General features: G+C 46.6%; 1 protein-coding gene and 1 pseudogene across 8 annotated transcripts; both read right to left on the minus strand.

Annotated features, from left to right (window-relative positions):
- Positions 1–691: 691 nt before the first annotated feature.
- Positions 692–3,873, minus strand: LOC136476179 (peptidyl-prolyl cis-trans isomerase FKBP62-like). Of its 8 annotated transcripts, none has more exons than XM_066473949.1 (8): positions 3,675–3,873; positions 2,513–2,684; positions 2,303–2,425; positions 2,081–2,227; positions 1,875–2,002; positions 1,673–1,759; positions 949–990; positions 692–880 (listed from the first exon to the last, which is right to left on the minus strand). In XM_066473949.1, the coding sequence occupies exons 2-8, from the start codon at positions 2,525–2,527 to the stop codon at positions 793–795; spliced, it is 630 nt and encodes a 209-aa protein (XP_066330046.1). In that variant the 5' UTR covers positions 2,528–2,684; positions 3,675–3,873; the 3' UTR covers positions 692–792. The 8 variants fall into 8 exon arrangements, 5 of the variants coding, with proteins under 5 accessions (XP_066330046.1, XP_066330038.1, XP_066330032.1 ...); XM_066473941.1 differs by having other exon boundaries at positions 2,513–2,689; XM_066473935.1 differs by having other exon boundaries at positions 3,229–3,873.
- A 3,578-nt stretch (positions 3,874–7,451) lies between these two features.
- Positions 7,452–16,358, minus strand: LOC136476211 (uncharacterized; annotated as a pseudogene).
- Between the last annotated feature and the right edge of the window lie 167 nt (positions 16,359–16,525).

Consider the following 16,525-nt stretch of genomic DNA (forward strand, 5'->3'; position numbering starts at 1 on the left):
CTTATATTTATTTATTTAAAAAACACTGGAAAAACATATACCCTTGAACGGCAGTACTAAGATGACTGGCACAAAAAGTACTAAGATGACTGATTTGCCCTTATTCAAAAATAAAATATAAAATGAAAAATAGATCTTGCTCTCACATATTTCGGTACTGGCTTCACCTAATTTGGTATTATCCCCATCTATTTGATACCTCTAGATGCTTTCAGTTGAGTACCTCCTATGTTTTCACCGTCCGATCTCTCCCAATCGACGGCCCATGTTTTTTCCAACCATTATAAAATTTCTCAATATCTTTCCACTCTCTCACAGTTTTTCTATATCTCATGCGTACTCTAAAGAGCCACTCTCGTCTTCTATTTTTGTCTAACGAAAAATCCGAAATAGAAGATGGCTATATTTAGATAACTATTTAGAGAAGTCGTTGGAGAGTAGTTTTTCACCAAAATCTCTAGAAAGAGTATAAAGAGTCTCTTGGAGATACTCTTAAAAACGTGCAAGTTATCTTGAAAATACTTATCCAATAAATTTAAAGGATTCTAATAATAATGTTGTAGAAAAATATAGTGGTCAAAATAAGAAGACCATGTAAAGTAAAATCAAGGTTTTTATTTTACAGGAGGGGGAGTAGCCTTTTCTGTAGCATGATCATGTCAGTGCACAATGATAGTATTATAAAAGAGACCACCAAATTACTAAGACGGTGACGAATTTTATTACTTATATAATACAAAAGTCTGATGCGTTCTTATGCATCTCTTGATTCATTCATAAAAAGGCTACCACCTAAGTTATCTTCATTATCGTGGTGTATATTACTAGTTTACTACTACAACTCTTTGACCACTTCCTCTGCTTTCTTCGCGTCAACGCTCTGAAAAAGGAAAACAGATTCAGCAATGGCTTCAGTTTCAGTTTGTGTTAACGTGATTGTACAAAGACCTTTGTTTCTTTATTGTGACTTGCATTTTCAACCTTGCGCTTCTGCAAGAGGTTGAAGAAATAAATCAGTCAAACTTCTACTGGTCAGAGTAGCACAGAAATTGGAGGTCAAATATAACTAGTAGCTCTTGAAATGGTTATTCTCTGTCAGGCTTGACCATTCAGTTCCCTATCAAAATGGAAATGGAGAGCATGGTAAAATGTTCACAGATAGAGCAAGTAGGATATCAATTTATCTTTTAACTTCCACTCCCTTTCCCTCCCTGCATACCACCAGTGCTAGTATCATGGCACAATTGAAACCAATGAGATTGTGTTTTAGACTGAATTGGTTAATTCTAGTACCGTATGCATAACTGGGCAGTTAGCACTACTGTTTAAACATCACACCATAGAGATTTATAAATAAATTCTACACTAGAATGGACCTACAGAAGTGATATGCACTTTCACCTAGAAACATGTGGCACACGGAAACTAAACTGCATCAATTCTATGCAACCAAACTAACGGCTCTGCTAGCAGCTAAAGTAGAATGTGCTCAAGAATTAAAAATGCATAGAAAGTCAAAGGACTGAGTTTCCATGTGCTTCACAATTAAGACCAAACATTACTTCAGAAATTTATCCTTTTAGATGCTACTACTCATAGAGAAAAAAGTAATAAATAATTTAAAGTACCAATAGAGTAAAGTTTAGGAAAAACATAAAATGAAAGAGTTTACCTTTGACACCACATCGGATTCTTTTGCTGTTCGATCGAACCTGTTTGCATAGACCTTTGCGTCCACCTTGTTACGCTCCATCTGAAGCTTTTTCAGATTTGCTTGAAGTAACTTCACCTCCGTAGGGATGAAGAATGGAAAATTGAACTGCATATAATGCTACTACACCAGAATATGACAGGAAAGAAAGGTTTGTGCTCACTTGTTGTTAGGATCCAATTCCAGTGCTTTCAATACATCTGTCTTGGCTAATTCCAGGTCATACAGTTCACCATAAGCTTGTGCTATCCGATACAAAGCCTTCACATTGCAAGACTCAATTTCTAAAACCTGACAGAAGAAAATTTGTACCTTGTAGCAAACTTCAGCTCGTACCTCCAGGTGATATCAAAGTCATGTTCCACATACCTTTGAACACAAGCTAATTGCTTGGGTAAAATCCTTCAGTTTAAGGCAGCATGCTGCATGGTTTAACCAGCAGGATACTCTCAAAGTTTTAATTAACTTTTCAGGTTCATCTTCAAAATGTCCATCCTCATTAACATAATTAAGGGCCTAAGAACAAAGAAATCAGTCTGCCTCTCTGAAGACAATGGATCCAAAAGTATGAGAAGGAAAAACTTAAACTACCTTGTTATACTTGTTTGCAGCCCTTTGAAACTTCCCGATCTTGAATAAGTCATTGCCAGCAACTTTTGATTTCTCTGCAGCCTCTAACTTTTCATGGGCACTCATCTCCCATGATTCTTTTTCCTGCCACACCAGAACCCAAAGTGCACAATAAGTAGAGGAAACACAAGATAGATGGAGAAGATGAACTCTAGTTCGACTAGTCAATACCTTTGTGAAGTCCATCAATTCCACTTCATATATCAATGTAGAGCAAGGAGGTACGTTGTCAACTGCCTTTTAACTTCCGTGTGGCCAAATCCATACTCAAATTTCACTGTCACTTTAGCAAGTTCTCACCCTTCACCATTGTTGCCACTGCGCTATCTAATCCAACTGTTACCTGTTCTGCAAGTGAAATACCATAAAAGGAGGAAGTTAAATAAGCCAGTATAATACTAACAGATATCTACATATTAAATAAATATAAAGGCACAAGTACATAATAAAACAACTTTACATAATAGTAACAGATAGCTGAGCCACAATTACCATATCATAGATAGGCAAAAACAACTTTACAAATTATGTGGCTGTATTTCTAGAATCAAGAATTTAAGTGTGAAATGTTGGAAGAACTCAATACTTCTGAGAGGAATAAAAGGGCGTACCCAGTGCAGAGAGCTCTCGCTCTGTGCGGGGTCTGGGGAAGGGTGTCAGTGGCCAGCCTTACCCTCGCCTGTGCAATGCGAGGAGACCGCGACTCGAACCCAGGACCCTCCGATCACAAGCGGTAAGACTCAATACTTCTGAGAGGAATAATGAAACAAATATAAAATATATGCTACTGATGTTGGAAAAGATACCATGACCATAGTTCCTGTGATGTTCCTAAATGATTATAATGATTGGAATACTAACTTCACTAAATAGTCAAAATCAGTCACCTTCATCTATGATGAATTCAAAGGGCTCCCCGCCAAAGCCTAGCTTTCAAAGACAGTACCATCCTCGAGGCTGCCAGTATATCTCTACCTAATACTAAAGAAGCAAAATTTCAGCCTAATTTTTCGTGGGGTAATTTTTCGTCTGCCCTCTCAGCCAAAGGTTCAATCCAAATCGAATCGAAAAGGAGCTCTAAATCGAATAAAAAAACACTTCCATGACGGACTCCCGAGCGAAACCGACACGAGCGAGCTAACAATAATTTGGAAGGCAGGAAATAATAGGACATATCAAGAGAGGATTCAAAAACATAGTAAGCACCCAGATCTCCTGGGATCTCCTTCTTCCCAAAAAATCAAATCCAGCACGCACACGACACGACCTGGTACCCACCAACAACCAAACCAAATCCAGATTCGAGATCGAGTCCAAAATAAAGGCCACCAACCATATATATAAATAAAAAGTCGAGCACAAAATCGACGACGGTCGGTATGATCTGGGCGACCGACGGCCATGACGCGGGATGGGGAGAGGGCGGCGTGGGCGACGCAGGGCGACGACGCCATGGCGATGTGAGGCGGGAAGACGACAACAGCGCGAGCGAGGCGTAGACGAGGCTGGCGCGGATCTGCGGGGAGGTGCTGAAGCAGGGCAGTAACGTCGGCCTTTAGTGCATTTTTCAAATAGCTCTCATTTTTAATTAATGCACTGTTTAAATTTTAAGTATATTATATCACGAATCAGACCGATCTTAATTTCTATGAAACAATAAATGGAAACATTAAGAGAGATTGCGTGCTGCTGCTCACGTGAAAGCGTTACCAGGATAGAACGGAGCAAGAATTGAGAGAGGAGCACGAAAGAGCGGTGATGCGATCAAGCATGATGATGCTAAGCTTTTCACGTGCTAGGTGAGTTTTCTGAGAACAAAAAACGTAAATGTAGATTTGATAAAAAAAAATTATTAGGTATAGATATAATATCATGGATGTTCTACCTCCACGTGTCATGTGTGACTTAGATACCTCCACATGTCATGTGTGACTTAGATTCATGACTCGTGCTCATTTCAAGTTAGAGCAACTCGCGTCCAATAATGTAACCATGCGCTGATCCAAGACGTATTAGAAACCTGCTTTTTTAATAGTTAATCTACCCTTGCATCTTTGTACTGAGGATCTAATTTTTTACTTCTCAAATTGCCATCGCATCTTATACATCTTGTACGTGACATGATATGAACTTTATAACTTTGCTCGTGCGAGTTAACAACTCGCGTCTAGTAACGACAATATAAACAACCTATTCGTTTGTTGGTTTTAAGTAGGGTTATCAGCCAGTCAATAGTATTTTTCTCTCACAACAAACCAGCACCAGCCGGGCTTATCAGTCCAGAAACCAACCAGCGAACAGGCTAAAAGTATGATTCCAAAACATATTGGGTCCTGTTGCAACGCAATAAATTATAAAAGCAAAAAATATTAGATATGTACCAATATTTGCCGGTCTAACTAAATGTAAAGTCAAAATAGGTGTCAGGAGATTGAATTACAACAAAGCATTCCATACTGACTGCAAAATACCATCATGAGGGGTGCGAATACCATCACCACAATTTAATGTCTTCTTCATTACTTTCAAATCTCCTGTAACATCAACTACTGGCTTTAATGTCTTCTTCATTACTATGAACAGTTTCACCATCATGAGGGGTACGAATACCATCACCACAATTTAATGTCTTCTTCATTACTTTCAAATCTCCTGTAACATCAACTACTGGCTTTAATGAAACTAAACTCCACATCCATACTGAGGCCCAGTTTAGTTCTAATTTTTTTGGCAAAATGGGTACCGTAGCATTTTCGTTGTTATTTGGCAAATAGTGTCTAATCATAGTCTAATTAGGCTTAAAAGATTCGTCTCGTGGATTTCGTCTAAACTGTGTAATTAATTTTATTTTTTATTTATATTTAATGCTTCATGCATGCGTCCAAAGATTCGATGTGACAGGGAATGTGAAAAATTTTGCAAAATATTTTGCAAACTAAACTGGGCCTGACTGCAAAATTTGGTGGAACAGCAGAAAATTGGTTTTTAGCAGCTCTTCCCTGCTCCCCAAATGCATCTGTGTTGGACAACCCAAACCAATTTTGAATCCAAAACCAAACCTGTTTAGGGCTTTTTTGGTTCCAAGCTAGCAACCTTCTAAAACCTCGAAAAAAAATGTTTGGTTCTATCTCCTAAAACTGACTAAAGGCAATAAATGCAGTGACAAAAGGACAATGATGCCCTCCCCAGTTATCCCTGGCGCTACTCTCTTTCTCCCTCAGCTCCGCACGCCACTCTTTCTCCCTCTAGTCTCCTCCCCACTCCTCAAATGCCGCAGCCACGCCTCACACACGTTCCGCCACCGCCGCCGCTTCTTCCGGCAACGTCGCCGTCAATCCGTCGCCGTCGTCGCTAGATCCACGCCCACGCTACCCGGATCCGCCTCCCCCTCACCTCTTGCTTCTTCGCTCAAGCCTCCCCCTCACTAGCTCCATGAGGGATGGCGGCCGCCGCCGCCGGCGTTGGTCCCACCGCGGGGAGGGTCACCGGCACTGCAGGACGCGGTGCGGCGGGGCGGACGGGTGCCTCCGCCCAAACGGCGGCTGCTACGGGTGCCCGCTACCGGCACCTCGGTCTCCGGCCCCGCCCACCAGGGCCTCGTCCTTCAGGCCCCGCGGGCGGAAGGACGGGGTGGTGGGGCGCACGAATGCGGCGGACGGAGTGTCGGGGCGGCCGCCGGAGGTGGACGACATGGTGGTGGGTCGCGCGGAGGCGGTAGAGGAGGGGGTGGACGGGCGGCCACCCGAAGAGGTCCTCGACGGCGGACATTGCCGCGCCACGACGGTGGAGATTGGAGCGGATCCGGTGCCGAATGCCGTGCTCGCCTTCCTCACCGGCCCGGCGCTCGGCCTCTCCAAGGCGGACATCGTGGCGCCCGCGCCGAGGAGCGGGGGCGCCGCGGCCGGCCCGTGCGGCGGTGCGAGGGAGCGGGGGCGGCAGATCCGGTGGGCGCCGGCGTGGAGGAGGGAGGGAGCAGGGGCGGCGGCGTTCGGGACGTGGGTGCGGGGGCGTGGGGGAGCGTGTGGTCGGGAGGGGTACCCTAGGTCCAGGATGGACTTTAGGAGCTTTTAGGAGATGGTGGAACTCCTAAAGTTTTTTTTGCCTCTCCTAAAGTTTTGAGGAGCTTTTAAGAGGGGGTATTTGGTTCTTTAGACAAATTTTATCTATGTTTTAGCTCCTAAAGTTTTTAGGAGGGGTAACCAAACGGGGCCTTAGTATACGGACAGTCATTGCAAAATGTGTCAGCTTGCAGATCAAACCGTTCGGCTACCCGCACTTGTTCAAGATTCTTTTTGTGTGGTAGAGTCCACGTGAAGAAGAAACATTTTGCTGAGTAGTCAAGCAAAACTCTGGTTGAGTCACTCTGGAAGTAATGTAGCAACGATCATGTAAGGCTGATACTCTTGTGTTTGGTTACACCTTCTTTGCACAAATTAATTATGTGTACAATAATTGTCATTCAACTTCTGAAATAATTGAGTTCTATGTGAAAATGTATGGACAATTTGTTTGTGAAAACTTGTCACGAGGAGCACAAAGAGGACGTTATGTGCGATTATGTGCAGGGTCGGTAAAGCATAAAAAAATTGCTCAATATATTGGCATGTTCGCTTGAACTTATCAGTCAGCATATCAGCTAGTATTTTTCTCTCGTAACAAATCAGCTTCAGCCGACTTTAATACCAACCGAACAGGACAATACCTTACCTGGGCAAGACTCTATGATGTTGCTCAGCCCCTACGATTTGCTTTCAAAGTGAAAGAAAATTAGAAACATTAGTGAGGCTCTTAGTGCTCTTAGCAAAGATCGCGATTATGTTTGAACAATTTAACACGATCGAACAGAAGCACGCAAATTTCATAAATCAATCCTACTATATGAAGAAAACAAATCCTATTATATGAAGAAAACAAGCCTGCACTGAAACTGAAATTAACATGTAAAAGGAGAACCCAAAGCTGTTCGGTACCAAAAGAAATCTATCCATGTTCCTGCATGTCAGATTACAAAGTAGTAGCACGGTTGAGCGCAGAATTCAGACATGCATCATCCACTTACGTCCTTAACTCCTGACTCCTAACTAATGACCCCCTAACACCCCCTAACCTATCAATCAAACACAGCAAGCTTCTGGTACTCCTCGCCGGCGATCGCTGCCTTCATGACGGCCTCCGAGTTCACCACGCCATCGTGCTCCAGGAAAAGCTTGACCAAGCCGCTCACCATCGCGACTCCGGGCTGCGTTGACGTCACTGGCGTCGACTTTGAGTACCTCAGGTTCCAGAACACGATCTGAGGCACCGCGTCGCCGTACCCGGCGTCATTGAACTTGCAGCAGATGGCCTGGTAGTCCGTCTCCCAAGGACTAGCAGATCGACGCCTCGTCGAACTCCATGTCACTGAACACGGAGACGGTCCTGGTCATCTTCTCCTTGGGCAGCCGACCGTCCACTGCCGTGCGTAGGATGCGGTCGAAGACCGCTTGGAAGTTGGTGTTCATGTCCCAGTCCATGCGCTTGATGAAGCTCAACTTCTGGGACGAGGGTCATGCCCTAAATCTTGTGGATCTGGGGAGTCTCGCTGAACGTGATCACCCTGCCCGCCCATGGCTTCTCGCTGAGCTCAGAGATGAGCAGACCCAGCGCCACGCACACCGCCATCGGCATACCGTGCATGCTCTCCGAGACGTCGCAGACGGCGATGCAGTTGCTTAGAGACCCCTTCTTGCGGAGGTCCTCCACCATGCGGCGCCACTGCAGCTCCGACACGTCGTCGGCCTCGCCACCAAACGCAGCAGCGGCGATCTCGTGGGGCAGGAGCGCGCCAGCCGCGATCTTGGCCTTGCCAGCCTCAACGTCCTCGAGGTACTTGTCGAAGCGCGCTTCGTCGTGCTTCTTGAACAGGGCCTTGTAGCGCCTCATGGCCACCGACGCCACGCGGGTGTAGGGCAGCTGGGACCACCGCTGGGCGCTCATGTACACCTCCGGGAGCTCCAGGTGTTGATGTTCTGTGGATCAACTAGAGTAGATCTAGGCCGGTGAACTCATAGAACCATGAAACACATGCACATTTAGACCTAGAACACTACACCGAGAGGGAGATAGGGGAGAGAGGGGCTGGTGATGAACCTGAGCCTCCAGATGATGTCGCGGTCGTGCTGGCCATCGCGGGTTCGGTGATGGAGGCAGCACACGGGCAGCGACGGGTGAAGTAGAGGTTGCACGGACGTCGATGCAGTGCGGTCGGGCGTAGCAGTGACGACGGCGAGGATCAGCGGAGCTTCCCGTCGCTGGCTGCGCGCCCTCGTAGATCGGTCTAGGGTTTTGTCGGTGGGTTTGCGGCTCACGGCGAACCTCGTGCTTTGAGCCGCCGGCCCCCACCTCTCTATATAGCGCAGTGCGACGGGGGCCCACCAACCATGTAGGGTTGAGCGCCCCCGATCAGGGCGCGAGACCAAGGCCCAATAGGCCGTTGGGCCTATTGGTCAGGAGATCAATCTAACATTCTCCCCCTTGATCTCACTATTACTTTTATCTTTAAACTTTAAACTTCAATCCTTTAAACCTTACTCATTTCTTCACAGATGATGCATAGAGCATATTTCATCGTCTCGGTCAATCGCCGATAGATTTGACAGCCACAATGCACGTCTCTAATCTGAAACAGTTACTTTAACTTTTGGGCCCTTTATAGTCCAGGAATCATAGGCTTTCCCTTAAACCCATGCCGGCTACATGTTCTCTGAACACGTTGGGTGGTAAGCCTTTTGTAAGCGGATCCGCGAGCATCTTTTCGGTACTTATATGCTCAAGACTTATCATTTGATCCCGGACTTTATCCTTCACAACATAATACTTTATGTCAATGTGTTTGGCAGCACCACTTGACCTATTGTTGTGAGCATACTGTACTGCTGCATTATTATCGCAGTATAACCTCAGTGGTCTATTGATGTCGTCAACCACCTTCAAACCGGGTATGAACTTCTTTAGCCAGTTCACCTGCCCCGTTGCCTCATAACATGCTACAAACTCGGCATACATTGTGGACGATGTAGTGACGGTTTGCTTTGAGCTTTTCCATGAAATAGCTCCCCCTGCGAGAGTAAACACATATCCAGACGTGGATTTTCTATTATCTCCCGCATAATCAGAATCTGAATATCCCACTATATGGAGTGAATCAGATCTTCTATACGTCATCATGAGGCCTTTCGTTCCTTGCAAATAACGCAAGACTTTCTTTACCAATTTCCAGTGTTCTATTCCAGGATTGCTCTGGAATCTGCCAAGTAACCCGGTAACAAATGCCAAGTCAGGGCGCGTACATACTTGAGCATATTGCAAGCTTCCGACAGCTGAAGCATATGGAACCACTTTCATTTGATCGATCTCATATTGGTTCCTGGGGCATTGAAAATCCCCATATCTGTCGCCCTTGACTATAGGAGCAGGTGAGGGACTATATTTGTGCATACTAAATTTCTTTAAGACTTTTTCTATGTATGCCTTTTGTGACAGTCCTAATACCCCTTTACTTCTATCTCGGTGAATCTCAATCCCTAGAACGAACGAAGCTTCACCAAGATCTTTCATATCAAATTTTGAGGACAAAAACTTCTTTGTTTCCAGTAGTAGACTGACATCACTACTAGCAAGTAAGATATCATCCACATACAGGACAAGGAAGATAAACTTCCCATTCTTAAACTTTGCGTAGACACAATTGTCCTCAACATTATCTCTAAACCCAAAATTCTTTATTGTCTGATCAAACTTCAAGTACCACTGTCTTGAAGCTTGTTTTAATCCATAAATAGATTTCTTTAGGCGGCATCCCAAACGTTCTTTTCCTTCCATGATAAAACCTTTCGGTTGTGCCATGTAAATATTTTCCTCTAAGTCTCCGTTGAGAAATGCCGTCTTTACATCCATCTGATGTAATTCCAAATCGTAATGTGCCACTAATGCCATTATGATTCTGAAGGAATTCTTACATGAGACTGGAGAAAAGGTCTCATTGTAATCAATCCCTTCTCTTTGTGTAAAGCCTTTTGCCACAAGTCGGGCTTTATATCTCTCTATATTCCCTTGAGAGTCAAGTTTTGTTTTGTAGACCTATTTACAGCCTACTGTTTTGGCTCCTTTAGGAATTATCTCCAAATCCCAAACTTTATTTGCATTCATTGATCTCATCTCATCTTCCATGGCCTCAAGCCACTTTGATGAATGGTCACTTTTCATGGCTTCTTCAAATGAGGTGGGATCATCCTCCATTTGAAATTCTTCAGTGTTGTACACTTCATAATCAGCAGGAATAGCTGATTTTCTAACTCTTTGAGACCTTCTAGGGGCCTCCTCAATTGGCACATTTTCTGTTTGAGGCTGTTGTTGCTCCCCCTCATGTATGGCAATAGGTTCTATAGGATCCTGAGCCACAGGTTCCTCATCATCATTCATTGTTGCCACAGGCGGGATAACAACAGGTGCTGGCACCACAGTGTCTTCTCCTGTTGGTGCAGCAACAGCAGGTAGTGAGAAAAATGGCTCATGAATGATCGGAGTGGGTGCAAACATCCGCTTCTCTTCAAGGTCAATTTCTCGAGCTACCATGCTCCCCCTTATCATTTCATCCTCTAGGAAGACAGCGTGTCTCGTTTCCACAAACTTTGTATGTCTGTTAGGACAGTAGAAACGAAAACCTTTTGACTTTTCTGGGTAGCCAATGAAATGGCAACTCACTGTTTTGGGATCTAGCTTCCCAATGTTTGGGTTAAAAACTTTAGCCTCAGCAGGGCTCCCCCACACACGCAAGTGGTTAAGCGAGGGTACTCTTCCTGTCCACAACTCATACGGTGTTTTGGGCACCGACTTACTTGGTACTCTATTGAGAATATGAATGGCGGTTTTTAACGCCTCCATCCACAGATTCGTAGGTAAAGTGGAGTAACTTATCATACTACGCACCATATCCATCAGGGTACGGTTACGCCTTTCAGCTACTCCATTCTGCTGAGGTTCGTCCGGTGTTGAATACTGGGCGACTATACCATTCTCCTGTAAGAACTTTGCAAAAGGTCCAGGAACTTGTCCATATGGGGTATGCCGACCGTAGTACTCTCCTCCACGGTCAGACCTGACTATCTTAATCTTTAAATCATGCTGATTTTCAACTTCTACTTTAAATATTTTAAATTTATCTAACGCTTCTGTTCTCTCTTTAATTGGATAAATATAGCCAAACCAAGAGTAATCGTCTGTGAATGTTATGAATGAATCATAACCATCCACACTTTTCACAGGAAAAGGACCACATATGTCTGTGTGAATAATCTGTAGGATTCCTGTGCTTCGTTTGGCATCTTTCTTAATTTTCTTTACGTACTTTCCTTTTATGCAATCTCTACATTGTTCTAACTCTGAGAGCTCTAATGGAGGAAGAATATCATTCTTAACTAGTCTTTCTATTCCCCCCCTCGAAATATGGCCTAAACGACAGTGCCATAATTTCGACAACGCATCTTGAGCTCTCTTTCGTTTTCTGTTTCCATTGTTCGATGAGAATACATTTTCATTCACATCACATATGGAATTAACATTTTCACGAAGTGATAACAAATAAAGCTCGTCTTGTCGGAAGGCAAGACCAATACATTTATTATTAAACATTATCTGACATTTGCCATTTCCAAAATGGCAATCATAACCATCATGGTCCAACTTTGAAACACTAATCAAATTTCTTTGCAAAGAAGGTACATAAAGAACATCTCTAAGAATAATTATGAAGCCATCAGCAAGCTCTAGCGGAAGATCACCAACGGCTTCGACATCTGCTTGTTCTCCATTTGCTACTTTAATGAAACTTTCGCTTCTTTGCAAAGTTCTCATCGAACGGAATCCCTGTAATGAATTAGCAACATGAATAGTTGCACCTGAATCAATCCACCAAGTAGATTTTGAAAACTTTACATACAAGGATTCATTTACGAACGTAATAATGTTCTCACCTTTATTCTTCATAATCATCTTTAAGAAATCAGGACAATTCTTTTTATAATGTCCTGTCTTCTTGCAGTGGAGACACTGGTCTTTAGCCACTGGAAATTGCTGGTTCTGAGACTGTTGCATGGGACCTTTTCCAGATGATTTGGAGGAAGAACTGTTATTATAGTTCTTTTTCTTATCTTTTAGGTAGTTGACAGAACCACCTTGTAAAACTTTTATTCTTTCCTCCTCCTGCACACACATGGCAATGAGCTTTTCTAAATCCCATTTTTCAGGCTGTATGTTGTAATTAACAATAAATGTGTCAAATTCTTTGGGCAAAGAAGCAAAAATCAAATGAATAAGAAACTCATCCTTGAGTGCCAAATCCATTGGTTTGAGCTTAGATGCCAGATTGCTCATTCTCAGTATGTGCTCTCTTATGCCACTGCCGCCACCAGAGTACCTTTCTGTAACCAGCTGCTTGATCAGCTGGGTTGCATATGTCTTTGAAGAGCCAGTGAACTGACTCTTTATTCTGTCTAGGTACTCTGTGACCGTGTCACAGTCTGGAATTGAGCCCACAATTGCAGGCTCAATCGTGTTCTTTATCACTGCCAGACACTTCTTGTTGGCAGTGACCCATTTCCTATGCTCAAGGTCATAGGACATCTTTACGGGAGCAAAATCCCGCTCTCTGTTCTGCCATGCAGTATCAGTCTCATCTGTCTCCCTCACCGGTGCCTCAGGTTCTTTAGGGCACGGTGTGGTGACAACCCAGTCCACCTCAGCGAGGATAAAGGCCAGGTCTATCTTTTTCTTCCACTCAATATAGTTATCACCTTTTAGAGTGGGGATTTCTTTGATACAACTCATCAAGTTGTATCCTCCTGAAAACACAATTCAAATAGGGTGAGAAAAGAAATAACAACAATAATTGCATGCCTTAGTTTAACGTTGGTCAAAATTAAAACATACAATTATTGTCTACACTAATTCTACATCACCGTTGGGCAGAAATAGAATTAATGTATAACAAAAACATTATAATATTGCCATTAATCAACGTTGGTCAGAATAACAACAATATTATAATCAATTTAAAACATATCCATTTTCAAAATTAAATTCTCCCGTTGGTTCGAATTTAATAATGAAAATTACATCTTTAAATACGCAGCGGAAACTTTAACATTTAATAATCTTTTTCCTATTTTCCAGAAGCAAATTTACTATTTACTGAACAAAAAATATCGTTGGATAAATTTTGTACAGAAAAATTATCATAAAAATCAATTCAAATTAGTCAAACTGTTTTCTGGAAAATAAGAAAAACAAAAAACTGTGACTTTACTGTTCATTTGACCATTTCGGCCCAGCCAGCAAACGCGCGGCCCACGGCCTGCCCACCAAAATTCGGCCCATGGCCTTTTCTCGCGCGCGCGCGCCAGCCAGCACACCCGGCCCAGCGGCTTGCGGCCCAGCCGCGCGCTCCAGCGCTCCCCCGCGCCCAGGCCGCAACCTGGGCCTGGGCCGGGAATTCGGCCGCGCATCCATTCCCGCCTGGGCCTAAAGCCGGCCCGATTGATCGCCACCGTTCGTCGCGATCCGACGGTCGTCCGTCGATTTCGCAGGGATAAAAACCTCGTCGGTCGGCGCCTACCCGAAAAACCCTAGCCTCATTTCTCTGCCTCCCCTTCTCTCTCATTCAACCAGCGCAGCTCGGAGAAATCCGCAGCAGCGGCCGTCCACCGTGGCCGAGGGAGAAGAAGGGCGGCACCGTCCAGCGCCCTCTCGCCGGTGTGCGTGCTCGCCCGAGGCTGAGCACGTCGCCGTCGAGGGGCCGCAGGGTGGTGCCCTGTTGCCGTGACCGCTTGGCGAGGTGCCGTGCGGATCTCGGCCCTGTCCCGCACGCCGTTCGGGAGCGACGCCGCGGTTTCCTATCCGCGCGGTGGCGATGCTGCCGGCGGTGGGTAGAAGCCCAGGTAGGCTTCCTTTTTAGGGTTAGGGTTCCTTTTTAGGGTTAGGGTTTGGTTTTCTGATTTGAAATCGGTTCCTTTTCTTTTCCCCCGCGCGCCGGCGTGCTCGACGGCGAGGTGACCGAGCCACCCTCTTCCCCTTTCTTTGATTCATTTGTTCGGATTTTTGCCCGATTTGACGATTAGGGTTAGGGTTAGGGTGAAGACGGCACTGTTTTCTTTTCCCCGAATCACCTTCGGGTTTTAGGGTTCGTTCTTTGCATGAAAACCGAGCCCTTCTTCTTTTCTCGGATCCGACGGATCGAGTTAGGGTTCAACCGAAAGTCGGGTGACCCCTTTTTCTGTTTAGATCCACACTGGATCTAATCAACTTTTTTTTTCTAATCGGTACCCGTTCTAGATCTACATGCTAGTATGGCTCCGATACCATTGTTGATGTTCTGTGGATCAACTAGAGTAGATCTAGACCGGTGAACTCATAGAACCATGAAACACATGCATATTTAGACCTAGAACACTACACCGAGAGGGAGATAGGGGAGAGAGGGGCTGGTGATGAACCTGAGCCTCCAGATGATGTCGCGGTCGTGCTGGCCATCGCGGGTTCGGTGATGGAGGCAGCACACGGGCAGCGACGGGTGAAGTAGAGGTTGCACGGACGTCGATGCAGTGCGGTCGGGCGTAGCAGTGACGACGGCGAGGATCAGCGGAGCTTCCCGTCGCTGGCTGCGCGCCCTCGTAGATCGGTCTAGGGTTTTGTCGGTGGGTTTGCGGCTCACGGCGAACCTCGTGCTTTGAGCCGCCGGCCCCCACCTCTCTATATAGCGCAGTGCGACGGGGGCCCACCAACCATGTAGGGTTGGGCGCCCCCGATCAGGGCGCGAGACCAAGGCCCAATAGACCGTTGGGCCTATTGGTGATCAATCTAACACCAGGACCTTCCGCAACGGCACAAGCACCTCGCGGCGGAGACGGTGGAGCACTCGGTAGGCGTAGTGCTCCTCTGACAGGTCAGAGTAGTCGGGGCTGGAGTCGCGCGGGAAGAGGCGGCGCGCGATGGCCTCGCAGAGCAGCGTCGTTCGGTCGAACGACGAGCCTGGCGTGGGGCACCACTTGGCGGCGAGCCTGATCTTCGTCTTCCTGCCACCAGATCCTAGCTGCTCGACGTCGGAGGCGAGGAGGTCGGCGAAGAACTGGGCGACGCAGTCGAAGAGGAAGCGATAGGCGCCATTGCCGTAGTACGTCTCCAGCGATTGCACGGCGAGCTTGGCCACCTTCCGCACCTCCTTCGTCACGGGGATCTCCTTCGCGGCCGCCACATCCATCGCCTCCGGTTTGTTCTCCACGGCCGCCTCCTCTGTCTCCATAGGCGCCGCGGCAGGAACCACGGCTCCTGACTCGCTGCTCGCGTGCTTCTTTCCGGCCAGCCTGGCGGCGCGGACCTCCGCGACCTTGCGTCTAATCTTCTGGGTTTCCGCCTTGGCCTTGTAGAGCTTGCTTGTGTCGGCGCCGTGGATGAGGTGGTAGAGTAGCTCGGGGAAGTCCTTGAGGTAGCCGAATTCGGCGAGGGCGGGAAGGTTACAGGCGAGTCTTGGGATGGCGCTCGTGCATCCAGAGCGCGGCGGCGTAGAAGCCCTCCCTGTCGGACTTGCCCGTGCCGCGCACGCCGCGGAGGTTCGCGATGAGCTTGAGCGCGGTGAGCGGGTCGTGTGCCCACGCAATGGTGACGAGCTCGCGCACGCGCTGCGCCGGCGTGTCGGGGACGACCTGGAAGAAGAGGTCGAGTCAGGGGTTGCCGGAACTCGCGAAGGTGGCCGAGTTGTTCTCCGTCCGCGCCATGCGAGGCCCCTTGGCGCCGTTGGCGGCATCAGAACCGGCTAGAGGGTCCTCGTTGTTGAAGCAGGCGTCGAGGAGGTCGAGGAACGGGTGGGAAGCGGGGGCCTCCGCAGCTGTGGCAGGCGGTGGTGGCGGGCGTGCCCCGCGGATGACGGGAGGGCCGAGGAGGACGGCGGCCATGGCGTGAACGATCCGATTGGTCCGGATCTGTTTCTGTTTCTGCTAGGATTTAGTACGGGAAGAAGAAGCTAGCAAAGGAAGGCGACGAGATTGATTCGAGAGGATTTGGGGGTCTCGACTCGATCGCTCTGCTATATACGTAGAACCGGACGCCGGCGCCGGCGCGTTTCCTTGCGCCGTACGACGTGGCCCACCAGAACCC

This window comes from Miscanthus floridulus, chromosome 1 (genome assembly GCF_019320115.1).
Source record: "Miscanthus floridulus cultivar M001 chromosome 1, ASM1932011v1, whole genome shotgun sequence".
Classification (NCBI taxonomy): Eukaryota; Viridiplantae; Streptophyta; class Magnoliopsida; order Poales; family Poaceae; genus Miscanthus; species Miscanthus floridulus.